This window comes from Kogia breviceps, chromosome 4 (assembly GCF_026419965.1).
Source record: "Kogia breviceps isolate mKogBre1 chromosome 4, mKogBre1 haplotype 1, whole genome shotgun sequence".
In the NCBI taxonomy this organism is placed as follows: Eukaryota; Metazoa; Chordata; class Mammalia; order Artiodactyla; family Physeteridae; genus Kogia; species Kogia breviceps.
Window position 1 is genome coordinate 142,609,673 of NC_081313.1, and position 21,601 is coordinate 142,631,273.

The window sequence follows — 21,601 nt, forward strand, 5'->3', positions numbered from 1 at the left end:
GCCCTCACCCCAAATTTTTCCTATTAAAAATTTTCCCCCCCAAACAATTGGGGAGTTTGGGGATTTTGAGCATGAGCCACCCGTTTTCCTTGCTTGGCCCTGCAATAAACCTTTCTCTGCTCCAAATCTGATGTTTCAGTCTGTTTGGTGTCACTCTGCTTCGGACACATGAACTTGTGTTCGGTAACACTTCTATTGAATACTAACAGCAGATCTCATCTTAAGGTACTTACTTTATTTATTTATTTATCTATTTTAATTTCTTCTTAGTCTCCTACTAGATTCCATTCACCTTTTGGTCACAACACTACTCTCATTCAAAGGTCTAGGTTAGGCAGGATCCATCTGCTGTGGCCATCATAGCACTTTATAGTTTCCAGATTACAACTGCCTAAACCTTATTGTAACAAAGACCTAACCATCTGTCTTCCATAAGAGTGGAAGCTCCATGGGCTTCCCTGGTGGCGCAGTGGTTGAGAATCCGCCTGCCGATGCAGGAGACACGGGTTCGTGCCCCGGTCCGGGAAGATCCCACATGCCGCGGAGCGGCTGGGCCCGTGAGCCATGGCCGCTGAGCCTGCGCGTCCGGAGCCTGTGCTCCGCAACGGGAGAGGCCACAACAGTGAGAGGCCCGCATACCGCAAAAAAAAAAAAAAAAAAAAAAAAAAAAGAGTGGAAGCTCCATGTGGGCAGGTCTAGGCGGCATTTCCCATTTGCTCACTTCGGTCTCCCAGCTCAGTGCCCAGCATGCAGCAGGTACTCAATAAATGTTGGGGGGATGAATAGATGAAAGAACATACTAGGTCCCCTTGCTAAAAAGGCTTAGAGTTCTCTAACCAGTGAGAGGTTGAAGACAGCCTTTGGAAAGAGCTTTGATTATCCCTATCTTTTGGTTGAGCAAATTGAAAATCAGAGCATCTAAGAGTCTTGCCTATGAAGACTCAGCAGCCCAGGGTTGCCATCTTTCCATCAAAGCAGAATTTCTAAGGGGTGGGTGGGTGGGAAGTACTATTGGTTTCACTGCAGCATCACCTCCTCCAGGAAGTCTTTACAAATCCCCTGGGGGACAGTCATTCTCAGTTTCCTCTGGATTCCCAAAGAGTTTATCACTTTTTTTATTATTCTACGGTTTTCCCCACAGCCCCGGATTATAACTGCTGGTCTGTCTCCCTTTCTTCTGGACTATGCACTCCCCTGAGCCAAGCTAGAGCAAGCGCCCCTCTGGAGTCACCTGGCCCAGGTTTGAATCCCGCTCCACAACTTACTAGCTGTGTGACCTTCGTTTAAATACTGGGCTTCTCTGGGCTCTCCTCTGGAAAGTGGATAAGTAATGTCACAGACCTGAAGGGGCTGTGGAGGGACAGAATCTGCAGGCAGATTAAATGCTTGGCCTTAATTTTGTCAAGCCTCAAGGTTCTGTTTCTCAACAAATCTTTGGTGAGCAGTAGGAATTTGGGGACAGTGTCCAGAACTGGATTCGGGAGCTTTGACTTCCAGCCCTGAACGTCCGAGTGACCTTGGCCAAATCCTCCTCCCCTCTTCAGGTCTTAGGTCTGGGGTCTGAGCACAGACGCAGTTTTCCTGGCGAGGCCCCTCCCGGCTGATGACATCCTAAGATTCCAGGAGCGAATGAACTTGGCGGGGTGGGGGGAGGCGGGACGAGCCCGATTGGGCCCCGCGCGCCACGTGTCCGGCCCGGGAGCCGAGGACTGTCCTCCCGGCCCGCCCCTGCGCTGCGGCTGCTGCTGCTGCTAACGGGCTCTGACCCAGCGAGCTCCGCGTCCGCCTGCTCGTCTGTCCGTCCGCTACAGGAGGCTTCCGCCGCGCGGTGAGCAGGTTGAGGTAGGAGACCGTATCGCTCCAGTGGGCCCCCACCCCTTCCGGCGGGATGCAGGGGGCGAGCCATAAATGCCCAGTCATCGCTGACCCACGCCTGCCGCCGGCCCCAGGGAGGGGCGCGGGAGGTGGGGGCCGCGGAGACCGGGAACCCGAGGGCGCGGGAACCCGAGTGGGTCGCGGGCAGAGCGCGTTTGCGCAGCATAGTGGAGCGAATCCACTGCCGCAGGCGGGGAAGCGGAGGCGGACTGCGTGCGGGCTGCGGGAGGGAAGGGGAGAGAAAGGAGGGGAAAGGAAGGGGGGCGAGAGGAAGGCCGGTTCTGCAGAGGGTGTGGTGGAGGGGCGGGGGGCACCTGGGCCGGGGCCACGCAAGCTTTTGGCCGTGCTTTGCGGGACTAAAGCGACTCTCAAGGCCCAGGGTTGGAGGCAGCTGGACGGGGGACCGACCCTCAGGGAAGGGTGTAGCTGAAGCCGAAGACTGAGGGCATGAAGAGTCCGACCCTGCGCTGCACCTGAAATGGTGGTCGTTGGGGCAGGGTTCTTTGTGTGCAGACTGATGGGGGACCGGCTGTCCACACCTCAGGGCCCCAGTGGACCGTCCCGCCCTCTTGGGGCCACTCCTCGACTCTAAAGGAGACTCCCAGCTGGGCTCCAGGGGCCTTGTGATGGGCCAGAGGCCCCACCCTTTTTCCTGCTCCCCCTCAGCCGAGTTTCGGCCTTTCCAAAGCTTGTGGGCTTCAGATGACTCCACAGATGCGGGCATGGGCGTGAAATACCCTGAGTCGGAATCCCAGCTCCACCAACAACGAGCACTGTGACCTTGAATCCGTAGCTTTCCCTTTCTGAGCCTCAGTTTCCTTCCCCAAGTCCAGAGCTGATAAACCCAGCCTCTCAGAGGAAACAATGGCTGTGAAAATTGATTTATCTGTCAGCTGCAAGGAATGATTACAGGTTTGGGAAGTCTTGATTACAGGCCTGGGAAGCCTGGCCTACCCAGCTAGGCCGTGCAAGGGGATGGGGTGGGGTGGGGGGTGTCCTTTGGGAGGATCCACCCTTTGCTTCCTTCCTCCCCCTCCTTTTCTCTAAACTCTGGTGGGTCTTCCCCGACAATTCCAAATTTGGACATACGGCTCCTGGGTTTGTAAAAGAACTCTGGTTTCCCTGGTCCGCCCTTTTCCCTCACTTCCCCTTCCTCCCCTCTACCCAAAGCACACCTTAAATTGCCTGCCCCACTGACCCAAATGGGATAGCGTGACCTGCTTAGCCCTCTCTTTGGAGGTGAATGACTGCCCAGCTTTAGCTGCCATGGACCCTGCCCCTCTGGCTGGCAGGCCCTGTGCCATGGCAGAGGGCACTGGCCTAGGGGCCAGTGGAAAGCTGGGTCACAGTTCCAGGTGTCAGGGGTCCTTGGGCAAGCCCCTTCCTTCTCTGTGCTTTAGTTACCATTCTGTGGCGAAGTCTGCTGAACTGTCTCCTCCTTGCAGTGCAGGCGTTCTAGGATTCAACTGTTCTAAGATTTAGGATTGTGGGAGTAGGGTGGGGCAGAGGCCTCTATCCCCCTATGCAGCTGTGACAATCACTCAGCCATCTTTCTTTGCCTTCCACTCCTTGTTCCCGAGGCGCGGGCTGCTGGGATGCAGAAAATATTTGTGGTTTCTGGGTAAGGGTCACAGCTGTTGCTGGGGCAGACTGTGGATGTGAATGTGCAGAGGAGGGGGCTGTCCCTGGGAAGCCAGGGACCTGGCCTCTTGGGGCTTGTTCCTGGGACAGGGTCAGGGAGCTCTGCAGTGTTGGGTAGCCGCCAGCGTCTGGAATATCTGCACTGCAGCACCCAGAGGGAGCCCTGGGCCACCAGGCTCCAGCCACACCCAGTCCCAGCCTCTGCCTTGCCACTAACCACCTGGAGCCCTGGGGACACTCCTACCCCTCTGAGCCTTAGTGCCTGCCTTTCTAGAGGGACAAGAGCTGTGCCCAGGGCACCCAGCTGGTAAAATGGGTTGGAGTTGCCTGGCTCTTCTTCATGGCCATTCTAGAATTTTCCAGGGAGGTCCAGTAGTGTCACCAGCCTCACCCCACCCTGCCCCTCCAAGATGCTTCCTGGGTGGGGACAAAGCACAGGATGTGGTCTCTACCCTGATTTTCGAGTAAGCATGTCCCTCTACCTCCCTCTCAAAAGAGGAGAGGAAGTCTTGGGTGAGGGTGCCTTTATTCATCCTTTTAAACTTGGTTTGGAATCCAGCCATACTCCCTTTCCTCCTGGGGTTGAGATCCCTCCCCACTCACCCCACCCCCAGACTGGCTAAGGAGGAGTGCCCGTCTTTGGGTTCTTGGAGCCTCAGATTCCCCCACCTGTAAAATGAGGATGAGGTTGATAGCCCCCTCATGAGATTATAAGATGGGAGATGTGAAAAAGTGCCTTGTAAACTGTAGAGTGCTCTGCTCAGAGAATCAAGTGCTACTGTGGTGTGGTGCCACAGAAGGGTGTGGTGCTTGAGAAAGCAGGTGACCCGAGCCTCAGGTTCCTCATCTGCAAGACGAGTGTCCTTGTAAATAATAGTAAAATAGTCACTTCTATTATTTATTGAACCTTCTAACTTACCAGGCCTTGGCTGAACCCTATGTTAGATGCTGTTACCATGCCCATTTTGCACATGTGGAAACTCAGCCCTCAAAAGTTTAGGTAGAAAGAATATTAACACTTACATAGGGTGTCCTGTGTGCCAGGGCGTCTTCTAAGCACTAGATATGTCTTAATTCTTTTCACGCTCACCACAACTCCTCTGAGGTGAGCATAATTTTTATCCCCATTTTTTTTTTTTTTTTTTTTTTTTGCGGTACACGGGCCTCTCACCGTTGTGGCCTCTCCCGTTGCGGAGCGCAGGCTCCGGACGCGCAGGCTCAGCGGCCATGGCTCACGGGCCCAGCCGCTCCGCGGCATGTGGGATCTTCCCGGACCGGGGCACGAACCCGTGTCCCCTGCATCGGCAGGCGGACTCTCAACCACTGCGCCACCAGGGAAGCCCCTTTATCCCCCATTTTACATTTGAGGTTAAGTATGTGCCCAAGGCCACACAGCTCCTAAATAACAGGTCAGGCTCCGATCTCAGGCAATCTTGTTCCTGCCTCTGTACTGGGAGACACTATGCTTTGCTGTCTCTCACAAAAGTGACCTGAGCATTCCAACCCAGGCCAGTTCAACTCCAAACCCGATGCCCCTGGATCATATCCTGGGGCCTTATCCTGCCTGAGGATCAATGACTCTGGGTCAGGAGAGGGAAAGACTGTGCTCTCTAAGAAACCCTAGTGCTGTGAGCTGGGGGGTGTGCCCGGGCACAGGGCCAAGAATGGCATTTAGTCTGGCTTCATTAAAGGCAGGTCCTGGAGGGCGGAGGGGCTGGTCTTTGGTGTCTCTCTGCAGACTGGGGGAGGAGCCATCAGGAAAGGAGAAAGGGAAGGATCTAGATTTTGTAGACCAGGGGCCTCCAAAAGGGGGTACATATAACCTGGGAGGCACTAAGATGATTTTCTGGGATGCCGGAAGAAACTGTTAGACTTATTATATATGCTTTTAATCTTATGCTTAAAAGAGTGTATGTTTGTTTATCATGATGAATGATCTTTTTTTTTTCTTTTGTTACTGGTAGTGTATAGGATCAAAAAAAATTTGCAGATCACTGCACAAAAATTTGTCAGCTTCGTTGGGGTGGGAGATTCGTCTGTCTCGTTGTCTGTTCTACCCCCAACTCCTGCCAATGGGCATGCAGGAGGTGCTCAGTAAATAGGTTTTGAAAAGTGAGCCTCTGCTTAATCACTAATTTTCTTTATGAGCTGGGCAAGTTACTTAACCCCTCAAGTTATTTCCTCTCCTGGCTGTATAATGAGTCTGAAAACCAGTAGGCAAGGTGATTCCTTTTTATTCTGTGATTTTTCAAGGGAGTCATTAAAGAAAGCATGAAAACCACTCAGTACCTTTCACTCAACAATCCTTATGAACCACACTTAGTAGTAAGGGTACATTAAGGAAGCATATACAATAATTTTAAAGAAGAGGTAAAATCATCCCTCAGATATAAAAATGATCATGTGCTAAAGATTTTATTCTACTCAATAATCAGTGACTGGACCAGGCAGGTGCTAGAACCAGCTCAGAAGAGAATCAGCAGATGCCTTTATATTGAAAGGAATGTACAATTGGAGGCAAACTTGTTTTTCCATCAGAGGTGGGGGAAGGGAAGGGAAGTCCCCTGAACCTTTATCAGATAGGACAGAATGAGCATGTCTCTAAGAATTATCGTGCATTTTTACAGATTTTTTTTTTTCTCACAATACCTTAGAGACAAGCAGCCTCCATCTAATTGAGGAATGATAAATCCACAATGATTGACCCAAGCCACTCACGAGCAGATGGTTTTAGAGTCACACTGTGGTTCAGAGGTAGGAGAAATCCCTCCTGGCTTCCTAGAAAAGTTAGCAGAATCACCTAGGAAAGTTTTCAAAAATTACCAAAGCCCAGGCTTCATCCCTGGCCTGTTGAATCTCTGGGGGGTGGCCTTCTGTGTTGGTAAGTTTGAAAAACTCCCCAGGTGGTATTAATAAAGCCAGAATTGAAAAAGCACTGGTTGTGATGCAAAAGGCTGGTTAGAAAATGCCAGTGGAAGAGATTCCTGGTTTAGGGGGGGAGAGGGTGTGGTAGTGGGTGAAGAGGAGGAAGGCGAGGGCAGACAAATCAAGAAGGGTGTCAGGGGCCGTGAGTGCCGAGCTCAGAGGACCTGCATCAAAGGGGGGCCATTGGAGATGAGTGGGCAGAGTCCCTCTGGTACTCCTGGGGCGCAGAGGTCTGCGTGATTTTTTTTTTTGCGTGATCTTCCAGGTTATAAAATTTTTCTCAGTTTGCCCCTTACCCTCCATGCCTGATCTCACCCCCTAATACTCAACATCTCCTCTCTCCTCTCAAAAGTACACTCTATTCCACCAAAGCCCACAGGCTACGTTTTGAGAACAGAAATGCTTTTTCTTATGCCCGTGTTTCTTCTCCCCTCTTTCTTCTCCTTCCTCTGCTTCAGTCCATCGAGTCCAAACTTTTTAATTTTTTTTTTGGTTGCGACAGGTGGGCTTCTTAGTTGCATCATGTGAACTCTTAGTTATGGCATGCATGTGGGATCTAGTTCCCTGACCAGGGATCGAACACGGGCCCCCTGCATTGGGAGTGCGGAGTCTTAACCCCTGTACCACCAGGGAAGTCTCGAGTCCAAACTCTTGATTGTGTACTTCTATCAGCCCTAATATGCATCTTTTAACTTTATATGTATAGCAAACATCAGCAGTGGAACATGGAAGGACAAGATCAATTTAGAAAGTTGTAATATTCTCATTCTGCACCCCAGTGGATCATTGTGCCCAGTACCCCACTTTGGAGACCACTGCTCTAATAACGGTGATTGTGATAACAGAAGCTACCACTTATTAAACATTTACTCTGAACCTGACCATGCTAAGTATTTTACCTGCCTTACTTCATTGAATTTTCACAAAAACCTTATGAGATTATCATTTCTGAGATGAAGAAACCGAGTCAGAGAGAAATGATGTAACTCACCCAAGGTCATGAGCAGTCAGGATTTGAACTCAGGCCATGACTGCAAAGCCCACATTCTTTATTACAATGCCACCCTGCCTCCTCTGTAAATGTTTGGGACTTCATATGTATCTTGTAGATGTGGAAATTGAGATTCATATTTAGGTAACTAACAAAATTACTAATTGGTGGGGAGCAGAGCTGTGACTCAGTCCTTTTGCAGGACGTGGACAAGACCTTCTGTCTGGCTCTCGGTTTCCCCAATGCTATAGTTAGGCAGTGGTGGTTGAGCCAGCCCTGGTATTCTCTACCCCAGAGTGTTCCTTCTGGAACGAGTCCTGATTGCTTGCAGCCTAAAGGACTGAGGCAGGAGGTGGCCACAGCAGCACAAGGCCACCAGGCAGCTCTATCCTTGAATGGGTTTCTGGCAAATGGGTTTCTGGAGTGATCTGCCATGATGAGCCTTCATGGAAATCCAGGTCCAAAGAGATTCAGGGTTCCTGAGAGGAGAGAGACACTGGTGTATAGCGGCCATAGCTGCCAGTCTTGAGAAGCTATTTCAACCAAGATGGTGAAACTTGCCTCTTGGGTGTGGGGTGGGGATAGAGAGGAGTCCTGTGGCCTTGGGGGAGAACTCTCCTAGAACTGATATTCTGAGATTTTGCTGTGAAAATCCCTGGTTAATACCGACAAAAGCCTCTCACATCCATTCTGGGTTTTCCCAAGGAGGGAGTGATATTATCCACATTGTGCAGATGAAGAAACTGAGGTCTAGAGAGACACCCTGGCTTGTCTGAGGTTACAGAGGGGCAGGCTGGGAACCAGAACCTGGGTCTTTTCCTTCGGCCTCTTCCTAACGTCCCACCGTGTTATTACCCGGGGGTGGGTTGCAGGGATGTTAGCCATTGTCTGGGCCTGGCAAGTCACTTATCCTCCCTGAGATGCCTTTACTTCATCTAGAAAGTGAGGGGCTTGGAAGTAATGGATTGTTAAGGGCCCTCTGGGGTTCTGAAACATTGGATATAAAACATTTATTCAGGCAACCTGAGAAGTGTGGTCTGGGTCGCCCTGGGAGGGATCAGAGCCCCTCGTAAAACCAGGGTAGATGGCGCCTCTGTGATTAGCTCCAGAGCTTCCCTGAAACCTCAGAGGAGGGGCTGTGGGAGCTTGCCCCCCCCCCCGAACTGCAATCAGAACATCTAGTTCTGGAAGTTTGCTTTCCATGTATACACAAGACGTGCACTCACAGGAGGCACATATAAACTGCTCTCAGAGCTGAGAGTATTTTCCCAAAGACTTGGAGGCCCCTCCTCTGAGCCGTCCAGATGGGCCTGGGCTGCCGCCAGCAGCTGAAGTTTCCAGCAACAAGGCCAAAGGAAAATGCTTCGAGGCTGGAGGTGCAGGTGACGGGCCTCAGCTGACTTCCTGGGCCTCACGCAGTCCCTTTTTGTCTGCTGGCCTTGGAGCTCCCTCATCTTTTGCCCATACCATCCCCCAGACCGGGGGAAACCCAGAGCTGGCTCCTGGCCAGACCCTAGGGTAAATGTGGGTTCTCGCTCCCGTCGGGGGAGTTTCTATTTCCTGAGGAGAGCTCAAGTTTGTACCAAAGGGCCCCTGGTTGTCAGGGAAACAGCAAGGTTTCCTCAAGCTCTGCTGTCAGCTCGCTGCAGTTACAGTCAGATCACTGCCCTCTGCTCTTCACTCCTACCCCATCATCTCACGTCCGTCTGCTGATTGTAGTTTGGGAGACTTGTATTCAGGCAGTGGGGACACATGGGTAAACATGACAAAGCCCTGTCCTCAGAATGTCCCCCTAGCACACTGAATGCCACCATTTACTGAGAACACATCTCTGGTCTGGCCTTGACATAACTTGGGTCTCATCCTCCAACTCTCCAAGGCAGGAAGGGGAAAGCCCCAATTCTGTACTTAAGATAACCTTGAATTCAGAGATGAGCAATGTACCTGAGGTCACGTAGCTGGTAAGTGACAAAACTGACTTGAATCCGGGTCTGTCTGACTCCAAACCTATGTTCTCCCTGCTGTGTCACATGTCTCCTATGGCCCCAGAGTGAGAGAGCAGGATTATGGGCTGAGATCAGGGGCTGATTTCCCCTCGGTGGTTTTTTTTTTTTTTTTTTTTTTGGGTGGGGTGGGGTAGGGGTGATGGTATGTGAAGAACTGGAAAATACTGAGGTTACGCATCTCCTTTGTTTCTACCCTCTGTTCTGGTTCAGTTCCTTGTAGCTCTTACTGGATATAAGTCTGATAGAGTTTGTTATTTTTACTTTTTTTTTTGCGTTACGTGGGCCTCTCCCATTGAGGAGCCTGTCGGACGCGCAGGCTCAGCGGCCATGGCTCACGGGCCCAGGCGCTCCGCGGCATGTGGGATCTTCCCGGACCGGGGCACGAACCCGTGTCCCCTGCATCGGCAGGCGGACTCCCAACCACTGCGCCACCAGGGAAGCCCATATTTTTACTTTTAAAAAGTAATACGTAGACATGGTTTAAAAAGATCAAACTGTACAGTCCTGACTACAATGGACAGCACTGGTCCTTCTTTCTCCTCATATCCCAAGAAGACTGTGGCTCTTCCATCCATGCCCTCCTGCAGAGAGTGCTCAGTAGCCCACCCACTCTCCCTTCTCTTCCCCTTTCCAAAGCAGCAATGTTCCTTTTTACATTTCTTTTTAGATAAGATATCTTTGTTTCTTATTCCTTCACTGCAGACCCTGTGTCCTGACACCCCTTTCAGTGAGGTCGTGTGTCCTGTTTGTTCAGTTCCCCACCCTCACCCATGATCTGTCGCATCAGAGAAAAACCCAAGTTTTAACAGTGGCCTTAGGCACTGGTCCCTTGATGCCACATCTTACCAATGTCCCCACCCAACTCCCTGCCGCCATATCGGCCACACTGAGCTCCTTGACCTCACTGCCTTCAGGTAGCCATGTGGTTCATGAGGCCTCTGGCCACTCCACCTGAGATCACACCCCTGTCACTCTCTCCCAACCAAGCTTCATCTTTTCTCCTTAGTTTTTATCATATGTTTGTCATCCTTCCCCATTATAGAGGAAGCTCCAGAAAAGCACATGTTTTAGAAAGTCTCTTTTATTTACTGGTGTATCCTCAGTGCCTAATAGGAGTAGATGCTAAAGAAACCATAGCCCCTCAGTTTTTTTTTTTTTTTTTTTTTTTTTGCGGTACGTGGGCCTCTCACTGTTGTGGCCTCTCCCGTTGCGGAGCACAGGCTCCGGACGCGCAGGCTCAGCGGCCATGGCTCATGGGCCCAGCCGCTCCACGGCATGTGGGATCTTCCCGGACCGGGGCACGAACCCGTGTCCCCTGCATCGGCAGGCGGACTCCCAACCACTGCGCCACCATGGAAGCCTACCCCTCAGATATTTGCAATAGGTGACCCAGAGCCCCTTGAGGGTGCCCATCTATAGACTGTTAAGCCCTGAATTCTGGAACTGTTCTTGGTGACTTGGAAAGAGAGCATGCATGGTGCAGATGGCATGGACCCTGGGATCTAGACTTTGTTGAATTCAGGGTCTTTTTAAAATTTAAGTAGAGTTGATGTACGATGTTGTGTTAGTTTCAGGTATACAGCAGAGTGATTCAGCTTTTTCAGATTCTTTTCCGTTATATGTTATCACAAGATATTGAATATAATTCCCTGTGCTATGCAGTAGGTCGTTGTTTATTTCATATATAGTGAATTCAGTTTTAAGCTGTATGATCTTGGGCAAGTTATTTAACCTCCCTGAACCCCCATCCTCAGTTTCCTCCTCTATAAAAAAGGGGAATTTGACTCCAGGAAGGATTGCTGTGAGGATTAAGTGAGACAGCAACTGGGAAAGTGCCCTGCGTGGCCTGGAGGAATCGTGCTGGTTAGTGGTCGTGCCTTTTCCCTCTTTCAAGTTCTCTTGGTTCCAAGAGTCTTTCCCACCCTGGTGTGAGCATCTGGACACTGGCTAGTCCATCCATTATCCTCCAAAAACTGTGCCTGGCCCTGAGCTGGGTCTTTGGGTGTGATTTAAGCTGAAGGGCTGGAGACAGCTGGAAAACAGCAGCAGGAGCACACTCTCTCTTGAAAGGAATGAGGCTGAGGAAATTTAGGGGAAAGAATGGAGGGAATCAGAGTGCAGAGGAATCTCATGGCATTTCTTTTTTTCTCCACAGCGTTTTCTGCTGCAGAACCTGAGACCATGGCCAAACTAGCACAGGTAAGGAGACTTTCCCCTCCTATAGTACTTCCGCTGGGCCTGGGCTTCTCCTAGAGTCACTGGGCCTGCAGCACAGATCCCTGGTACCTTCAGGTACAAAGGAGCTGGAGAGGTTCTCAGGCTTTGCTTGCTCCTATTATAAGTCACAGCTCTTTCAGAGGCAAGTGACCAGTAACAACACACAACATCCTAAGCAGAAAGGAGGTGTATTGGCTCACATGACTGAGAAGCCCAGGGCTTCAGGTCTGGCTGGATCCAGGGGCCCACGTCATATTGTCAGGATTCTGCCTCCATGAACTGGGCCTCCACTGGGTGACTTCACTCTTGGGCACATTCTTCCTTAATTGTTCATACTAGCCATCAGCAGCAGCTCTAGGCTTCCATTCTGCTTCCTGGGCAGCGTGCAGGATACAACATAATTTATACCAAATGATTCCAGGGAAAGTCTTGGGTTTGGTTTTCATTGGCTGGGCCTGGGTAACTTGGATCCAGGTGGTAGAGCTGGTCCCAGCTGAACTGCCTGGCCCAAGAGTGGTTCCCCCAGGAAGGGAGACGGATACTGGATAGGCAAAAGCATTAGAGGGTCCTCTCTGGTCTGGAGGTGGATTTGGGTCCTCTCTGTCACATGCATTTGGGATTAAGTTACCCTGGCTTGGGAGACACCAGTCTTTCATGCTGTCTGAGCGCTTTGCTGGGCTGTGGAATTTGAAGTGTATCAGAGCTTTTACTCCTGTGTGTGGCCAGGATTAGATTCCATCCTTGGTCAGAGCTAGGTGTTGTTCTGGGCCAGGATTTGCCTGAGAGTGACACCTGTTGGCTGGCCTTAGAGAAAAAGACGTGGTCACTGCAACAGTGGGGTTGAAAAGGGAGAATAAAACAAAGGGACCCCTGACTTGGCCCCTTTGTTCCCTCATGTCAATCGTAGAGCTATTGACCACAGGCATAATACAGGCGCTGTGTGATCTTGGGTGAGTTCTTTACCTTCTCTGTGGCCCCAGTTTCCATTATGAGGTGATTGAGCTCAGTGATAACTAAACTTTGTCCCCATCTTCATGACTTGCCACCCAATGAACAAGGGCCTTAAGGATGTCTATTCACAATTTTTGAAGAGCACAATGTGTTATATGATGTAGGATCAGTACTCAAAAAAGTCTTAGCCATGGCCTCCCTTTCGGCCTCTGAGGAGCACACGTTGCACAAGTGGCCTCTCTGACCAGGAGAGAGTGCTAGTTGTTATAGACAAAGATCCAAGGCATAGTTGTTGTTGCTACCCATTTCCCATGAGTAATCATCCCAGAGTTACTTCCTGAGAGGCATTCGAATTGCAGGGTTCTGGATGACCCATGTGGACAGATCAGGTCCTGGGAGACCAGGGTGGCCGGGACCTAGGGTGTACATCTTTGGACTCCTGGACCAGTGCTCCCAGACCCTGCTGTCTGCCAAGCTGACCTGTGCTTTCTTGTCGCCATGGACCAGCAGCCGTAGACATCCTACAAGCGAGAGTCCTAGGATGGCAGAGCCTTAGGGGGTCCCTTACCCTGTGGGATGAGTTGGAGCCCCCATGCACAGTGCTAATGCTCTGGTGGGAGCAGTAAAGGAGCTCTGGGGGCACGCAGGTTGAGGAAATAGGAAAAGCTGCCTGGAGAGAGCTACTTGAGGAAGAACAAGGGAGCTGAGAGTGCTTTAGGTAGAGGGGATGCTGGAACAGAGGGGCAGAGGGGAGAGAACGTAGTGTGTGCAGGGCAGTCAGAGCAGTTTGGATGCTTGGAGTGCAAGGGTTGGGGGAAAGAAGAAGGGGGCTGAAGACAATACAGGTCTTCCTTGACCTGCAATGGGGTTACCTCCTAGTAAACCCCTGGTTAGTTGAAAACATCATGAGTTGTAAATGCATTTAATCCACCTACCCCACTGAACATCAGAGCTTAGCCTTACCTACCTTAACTGTGCTCGGAACTCTTATATGAGCCCACTGTTGGGCTAAATCATCTAACACACAGCCTATTTCATAATAAAGTGTTGAATATCTCATGTAATGTATTGAATACGGTACTTAATGTGAAAACCAGAATGGTTGGGTACAGAATAGCCGTCAGCGTATTAGATGACCGCCCTCGTGGTCGCGTGGCGGACTGGGAGCTGTGGCTTGCTCTTGCTGACCAGCATCGTGAGAGAGGACCTTATAGCATATCGCTAGCCCAGGAAAAGATCAAAATGTACAATTTGAAGTACAGTTTCTACTGAAAGTGTATCGCTTTTTGAAAAATCAAAATTGAATCAGTCGGGTACTGCCTGTGCTAGGGAAGAGTGAGAAAGGTCTTCCTTCCACTGAGCTGAAGTTTGTGTCTAATGCGCCCAATTACTAGCACCCCCAACTCTGCTCCTGTGCACCCCTTCCCAACACACACATGCATGCACACACGTGTACACACAGACACAGGCACAGAGCAAGCCACTCCCTCTTTTCTCTGGTCCAGGTCGCCCCCAGTTACTTCTGCTGTGATCTCTATGCCAGTTCTCCCTCTTTCCTTCCAGAAGGGGGGACCCTGAGGCCCAAAGTCATAAAGAAATAGTGTGGTGTCATAGAAAGGCCCAGAGGCATGGCTCTGTGGCCTCCATTTCACAGGGATGTTCTGGGTTTGACGTGAAGGTGAGCATGAGAACACTTAGGGGACAGGGCGAGAGTGGCAGGTGTTGGTGCCTGCAGAGGGGAGGCCTGGGTCAGGTCTGCTCAAAACGGCTCTCAGGTGGAGTCCTGGCTGGGCAGCCACCTCTCTGACTCATGTGGCTTAGGTTCCCGAGCGGCCTCGGGACGCCTGCTCTAGCAGCAGCCTGGGTGGAGCCTGGGGTCCAGGCTGCTCACCAGCTGGCACTGGGGCCTGCTGAATATTTCAGGGTAGAAAGTCCTTTCTCCTCTTCCCTCCCCTCCCCTCGCGGGTACTTGAGGCCCGTGTGCCGGAGGAGTGGCAGGCAGTCGGGGTGAGGTGGAGAAGTGGGGACAGCTGTGCAGGTGGCACTTGGAGATGCAAATTCACCAGGTTGGTGTGAGAATGACCAATGATGGGAAACCTGGGTGATTTGAAGGACTGTCCCTGCATCTCTAAATGTGACCAGTCCTGGGGCCGCCCTGCGTCACCCTGTGATCCCTGTGGCTGTGATCCTGCAGGGTGCTGCGATAACTAGTCTGACGGGCTACTTATTATTGTTGTGCAAACACCCACATGGGAGGGAGACCCGACTTGCAGCTGGCCAAGTCTGCCTCTAAGGGAGCGTTTTGATCGAGGCTTGTGTCAGCAGTTGGATTTCTTGTCCTCCAGCATGGCATTGCCTCATCTTTCAGCTGCAGCCTCTGCCCCAAATGCTGCCTCAACCGCTGCACTGGGTGAGGAGGGAAGGGAGGGAGGAGGAGGAGGAGCAGGAGAGAAGCTGTTGGCTTACCGCTGGAACCTCTTCCCTTCTTCCTGGGGGCTCCGCTTCCATCCTTCCCCTCTCCTCTTCCTTCCCTCCTGGCCACTTACAGTCCCACCATGTTGGCAACTTGGGGCATCCGCAGGAGCCCTGAAGAATCTGGGCTTGCTTTCCTGGCTGTTCTTGTATGCTCTTGGCTCCAGGCCTTTGCCATGCTGTTTCTCTGTATGAAGCCTTTTGCTTCCCTCCCCCTCCCCTTGGGCCAGCTGTTGCTCATCCTTTAGGGCTCGGCTTAGCCTTCCCCTCCACCCCTCCAGGAAGTCTTCTTTGATTGCTCAGGGTATGTTCACAGTCATGTATCCGCCCGTACACCTATCCACCTAGGAAACAAATAGTGCCTAGTTGTGGCAAGCCTGGAGCTAGCTGCTGGGAATACATCAGTGAGCAAGACAGATATGCGTGGAGCTTTCTAAAGGGAGTATCTCTTTTCTGGTCTGGGTATCTGGCGTGTGTTACTCTTTCTTTCTCTGCCCAGCGGTGTGATCAGGTTGCAGGGGATTCACGGGTGGCGGGAAGAGGGCCGTGTCCCTTTCTGGTCATCCTCCCTGCCAGAACTTTAAATAGCAACCCTGCACCCACGCATGCATACCTTGGAGGAGCCAGCAACGGCTGACATAAACCAACAGAGCGTTCAAATGCCAGGCCAGGTCCTGCAGTGCAGGTGCCGGGAGACACAGGAGGTGGTCGGAGGCTCATTTGCTGCCGTGCACTTCTTACCGCTCTAGGCACAGTTATGCGAGCCACCCCGCCTCCCGTGAAGCCTGTCCTGGTTCCCTCATCCAGCTGGAACTGCCCTCCACTATTCTCCCAAGTTGCTTTGCCTCTGTCATGGGGTATTTATTACGAGCTCTATGCTAATTTGTGTTCTAGTCTCTCTCCTCCACGGGGTCAGAAGCTCATGAAAGTCAGGCTCGGGTCTTCTTTCTCCCTGAATCTTCAGCCCTTCTCATCGGACCTGGGACAAGCTAAGTGCCCTGTCACTGCACTGTGTGCTTAGTGCCCTGGGCTCTGGCATCCACAGCTATTCCAGCTCTCACTGCTCTCCGGGGCCCCATGGCTGACCCATATCTGACTTCTCTGTGAACCAGCCCATTGTGCATTCAGCTTCGATGTCTAAGATTCTCTGGCTCTGCCTCTCCCCGCCTTTGTCCCAAGGACCCAGCCAGCTTGTCCTCAGATGCCAGTTCATGGCTCAGTTTACTCGGCCCAGAAGAGCAGCCCCTCATCTGGGTGTTGATTCTGAGGGTGGCTCTGGGCCCCCCACCCTGGGCCAGGACCCCACCCTCAGAAGCTGGCAGCTGCAAGGTTTCTGGAGCTAGAGAGCAGAGGGGAACTGGAGAGAGATGTGGGTTCTGTGTGACCCCAGCAAGTGGCTTCCCTTTGTGGGGCTTGGTTTCTTTGTTTCTGTGATAGAGATCATCTTAAGCGCTTCTAGAAGACACTAAGAAAAATCACACTCATGGAGGTGAAAGGGCTTTGTACACCGTAAAGTGCCATAAACATATGTGGGGCTCTGGTTACTTCTGCAGGAACCATTCCCACCCCCCTGCACTCAGTCTGGCTTTTATCTCTCCCGGGTCCTGGGAAAGTGGTGCAGAGCCGGGGGCTTGGTTGAGCTCTCCTCCGGCGGGGAAGTGGCACCACCCTTGGGGCAGGGGGTGGCAGGAGGTACAGGGAGCGTCCTCCATACCCTTGCCAGGGCTTTCTGTAGCCAGCGCTCCATTTTAGGGGCAGGGAGCTCAGCCACGCTCCAGGTGAGTGACGACGGTGTCTGGGGTAGGACAGTGCAGGTGTGGATAGAGAGAAGTGGGCAGATTCCATCTCACCATGTCCTGGTGTCTTCAGAGAACTGTGAAAATACACCCCTGGGTCTTGCCATGGTCATTATGGAGGCTGGGTTTTGGGATTTGTAACAAATATCTGATCATTTTAGGGACAGCGGGGACCCTTATCCTGTGGCCAGGGCTGGGAACCCCGTTCAGGGCCAGCACCTCACCCTCTGCTCTTCTCCCCACAGGGTGCCAAGTACCGGGGCTCCATTCACGACTTCCCCGACTTCGACCCCAGCCAGGATGCCGAGGCTCTGTACAATGCCATGAAGGGCTTCGGTGGGTGCTCGGCCACCAGGAGTGGGGCCCTCAGGAAGAGAAGTGGGATTCAGCTGGGCTTGAGGGTGTCCCCATACCAAAAGGATAGCCCTTTTGGTGGGCGGTGGGGTGGGATGGTGAGATGTACTTGGTCATTCTTTGGTCTCCACTTTTTATTATTATAATTTTATAATGAACTATTCCAGACAAATAAAAAGATCTAAAGAGTAGGAGAAACTTTACCCATAGACCTGCCACCCAACTTGAGAAATAGCACTTGCTTCCTCATATAGTTGAAACCTCCATGGTAGGTCCCCCTCCTGATAGCATCACTCTGTCTTTTCTCTCGGGGGTTAAGCACTACCCTGAATTTGCTGCTTATTATTCTCTTTTCTTTTCCCCATCACTGAAAGAACCCTGTCCTGGGCATTAGGACACCTGGGTTTTTCTAAGCCAGGCTCATTGGGAGACCTTGGATGAGTCGTTGCTCCTTTCTGGGCCTCAGTTTCCTGATCCGTGTGATGAGGAGCTAGATCATGGGCCCTCTGAGCTCAGATACTACATGTGCTAGGATCTCTCTCAGTGGTGGCTTGTCAGGTCCCCATAGATCCCCCCCTCCAACGTCACTGCCTCACACGAGCGGAAGACTGATGCGGAGGCCTTGCAGGGAGCAACCCTGGCGGGCTTCCTGGAGGCAGGTTGGGGGTAGGGTGACGGGTGCCTCCCCTCTTCTAGGCAGTGACAAGGAGGCCATACTGGATCTGATTACTTCCCGGAGCAACAGGCAGAGGCAGGAGATCTGCCAGAACTACAAGTCCCTCTATGGCAAGGTAACCATGGCAACCAGAGGGTGGGTGGGATGGGGGGGTGAATGATTTCATTCACCTGTGTGTTCAGGGCCTTTTCTGAGTATTTTACTCCAGGTCAGCCTCTGTGCTGGCACTTCTGCCTTCCTTTTTCCTTTTTCTTTTTTTGGGGCTGTTTTGGGTCTTCGTTGCTGTGTGTGGGCTTTCTCTAGTTGTGGCAAGCGGGGCCTACTCTTCATTGCAGTGCGTGGGCGTCTCATCGCAGTGGCTTCTCGTTGCGGAGCAAGGGCTTAAGTAGTTGCGGGTGCGTGGGCTCAGTAGTTGTGGCGCACGGGCTCTAGAGCGCAGGCTCAGTAGTTGTGGCGCTTGCTCCGTGGCAGGTGGGATCTTCCTAGACCAGGGATCAAACTTGTGTCCCCTGCATTGGCAGGCGGATTCTTAACCACTGTGCCACCAGGGAAGTCCCCTCCTTTTTTCTTCTCTCGGGCAGGGACCATTCAGCCACAGGAACATCTAGAGCACCTGCTTCACGCTGGGCACTGTGTTAGAGGTTAGGGCTACACAGGTGAATAAGACCTGAGGGTGTTAACCCTATGGACTCACGGACCGTGGGAGAGACACACAGTGAACAAGTAAACAGACAATGGCGGGGAAGAGGCACAGTGCTGTGGACTTGAATCCTGCCATTTGCTAGCTGCGTGCCTCTGGGCAGGTTACCTGATGTCTCTAAACCCATTTCTGAAGGCTGATGATAGTATGTGCCTCCACAAATGAGGATTAAGTGAAATTACTTAGCCCAGTGCCTGTACAGAGTAAGCACTCATTAAATGTAATCCTTATCATTATAACTGCTCTTCCATCTCCTCCTGCCTCCGTCCCGCAACCAGGACCTCATTGCAGACTTGAAGTACGAGCTGACAGGGAAGTTTGAACGACTGATTGTGGGTCTCATGAGGCCACCTGCCTATAGTGATGCCAAAGAAATTAAAGACGCCATCTCGGTATGAAGCGTGGGTCTGCGCATCTGCGAGGGTTGGGGGCGTGGTTCATGGGAGATTCCAACCTCTCCAGCAAGCGTTCAGTGAGCCCTGCACCCACCCAGCGTGTGTTCCCTGCTTCGAGGCAGCTTGCCCAAATCCTATCCCAGAGGGGCGCCACGGTCTCCCCCAGATGGACAGAGGCGGGACAGGTGTCAGTGTGAGGCCCACCCTGTGAAATGGGGCCCTTGGCCCACACGCCCACCCCAGCAGCTTACAGTCCCGAGGAAGCAGGACACGGGGAATTGGAGACAGATTGTGTCCAATACCCCAAGGCCAAGGGCATGTTAAAGGAGGTCATGGGGACAGGCCCTGGGCTTGGGGTGGCTGGAGAGGGCGTCACAGAAGATGAGAGGATCGAGCTGGGCCCAGAGCCTGGAGAGGATTTGGTTGATCAGAGTGGGCCGGAGAGGAAAGGGCAGGAGCAGCTGAGGAGGTGAGTTCAGGATCTGACGAGCAGCCCAGGCTAGTGGAGGTAGAAAGTCGCTCCCCACCAAGCAGGGAGAGACCAAATGCCCTTGAGTGTGCTTAGCACTTTACAGTTTATATAGTGCTATGAACTGTGCCTCAGATGAACTAGTAAACATGAAGTTGTTTCTGACTAATAAACTTAGCCATGTAAGAGGTTATCACCTTCTCATTCTTCCTGTGAGTTCAGTAGAGCAACTGGTATCATCTCCATTTTATAGATAAGAAAAGAGAGGTGCAGAAACATAAAGGTTTTTTAATGAGCAATCACAAAGCAAGCTTCAGGCAGAGGTGGCACTAGAACCCCTGTCTCAGGGCAGCAGCTCCAGCTTGGTGCCTAAGAGCTGTGTTAGGGGCACCCTGAGTGCTGCAGGTTTCCTTGCTCCGACCACCCCAGGCTCCCATCTCGGGGCTGGTGGCCTCCCACCCCAACCCTTGACTCACACGCCCCTTCCCTTCTCCCAGGGCATTGGTACCGATGAGAAGTGCCTCATTGAGATCTTGGCTTCGCGGACCAACGAGCAGATCCACCAGCTGGTGGCAGCGTACAAAGATGGTGAGAAGAGCAGGAGGGGCCATTCAGGGTTTTTCAGATGTGTAATGAAGGTGATCACAAGAGTAGGGACCCTAAGACTCTACCCATTCACCTTTTGTTTCTCCTTCCCTCTGTTCTGTCCATCCATCCAATACGTACCCGCTCTGTGCTGGGCAGTGTGCTAGGTTCTCAGGATATGGCGGTGGGCATCCGTATAGTTCCTGCCTGAGAGCTTATAGATTAATGAGTTAGTGAGGGATACAGATAATAAAGAGGTAAACAAATAAACATGATGATGACTTGTTGTGAAGTTATGAAAGAAACAAACAGAGAGCAAGCATCCGACTTTAACTGGGGAGGATGTGCTTCAGACAGGTGGTCAGGAAAGCCTGTCTTGGGAGGAAACGAGAAGGATCCAGTTGTACACAGAGTGGGGAAGAAGACCCAGGAGAGGGCATGGCAAGACCAAAGGCCCTTGAGCAGAATAAGCCTGGTATCCAGTGCGAGGCTAGAGCAGTAGAGGGCAGGACAGGATTACACAGGGCCATGTAGGCCGAGAGAGAGAGAGACAATGTTTATTCCAAGCCCAGTGGGAAACAGAGGCGCCCACGATGAATGTGGGTTTTAAGACAGTCACCCATGTTGCTGTGGATCGGAGAAGCAGAGAGAACAGTCAGAAGGCTGTAGCCACTGTCCAGGTGAGCAACGATGGTGCCTGGGGTAGGACAGCGCAGGTGGGGTAGAGAGACGTGGGCAGATTCCATCTCATCACATCATGGGTCAGTACAGAGAACTGTGAAAATACACCCTGGGTCTCGCCATGGCTGTCCTGGAGACTGGGTTTGGGAATTTGTAACAAATATCTGATCATTTTAGGGGCAGCAGGGACTTTTATCCTGGTTTCCTGGGGTGTCCTGGGGTGTCCTGGGGATGGGACTAGAGCCTGTGTTCCTTCCCCGCAGCCTACGAGCGAGACCTGGAGGCTGACGTTATTGGGGACACCTCTGGTCACTTCCAGAAGATGCTCGTGGTCCTGCTGCAGGTTGGTCCACCTTGGGGCCCTCCCCGAGCTCTCTGCCAGGGTGCAGGGGGCTGTGAGCACCCACTCACTGATTTCCCAAACAGGGTGGCCCGTGAGGGCCTCCTTGGTGGTTCTTCACATGTAAAGTCCTCCTTGGTGTTTTGTGGCCTCCCCTCCTCCTCTGCCCATCTTATCCTCAAACTTGAGATAGTTTCTCTCTGGCTCACCTGGGTGTGGAATCTGAGCGTCCAGGGTCTCTTCTGTCCCCCGTGGCTTGCACAGGCAGGTGACCTGCATTTCTTTACACATACCCTGTCTCTCTTGTGCTCCTGTGTCCTCTTTCCTCTCTCCACACATACCTCTTCCCCCTCCTCTCCAGCCTCGCTCCACTGCACCTACCTGAGCTCACCAGCAGGGGCGCCAGCGGGGGCATAGCATCTCTGGAGCTGCCTGCGTGGCATTCCCCCATAGCCAAGTCCTGCTACTCCCTCCCACCCACGGATGACATAAAAAAGAGCATAAAGATGCTGCACACTGGTGTCCAT

At 52.1% G+C, this 21,601-nt stretch overlaps 1 protein-coding gene across 2 annotated transcripts in view; it reads left to right on the forward strand.

Annotated features, from left to right (window-relative positions):
• The first annotated feature begins 1,618 nt into the window (after window positions 1–1,618).
• ANXA6 (annexin A6) overlaps window positions 1,619–21,601 on the forward strand; it is a 53,092-nt gene continuing 33,109 nt past the window's right edge. Inside the window, exons 1-7 of one of the 2 annotated variants that reach the window (XM_059061505.2) lie at window positions 1,619–1,842; window positions 11,594–11,637; window positions 17,120–17,210; window positions 17,925–18,019; window positions 18,883–18,996; window positions 19,966–20,056; window positions 20,998–21,077. In XM_059061505.2, coding sequence (XP_058917488.1) covers window positions 11,620–11,637; window positions 17,120–17,210; window positions 17,925–18,019; window positions 18,883–18,996; window positions 19,966–20,056; window positions 20,998–21,077 — 489 coding nt within the window. In that variant the 5' untranslated portion in view covers window positions 1,619–1,842; window positions 11,594–11,619. The remainder of the gene's footprint in view (window positions 1,843–11,593; window positions 11,638–17,119; window positions 17,211–17,924; window positions 18,020–18,882; window positions 18,997–19,965; window positions 20,057–20,997; window positions 21,078–21,601) is intronic. The other variant, XM_067032039.1, reaches the window with a different exon arrangement.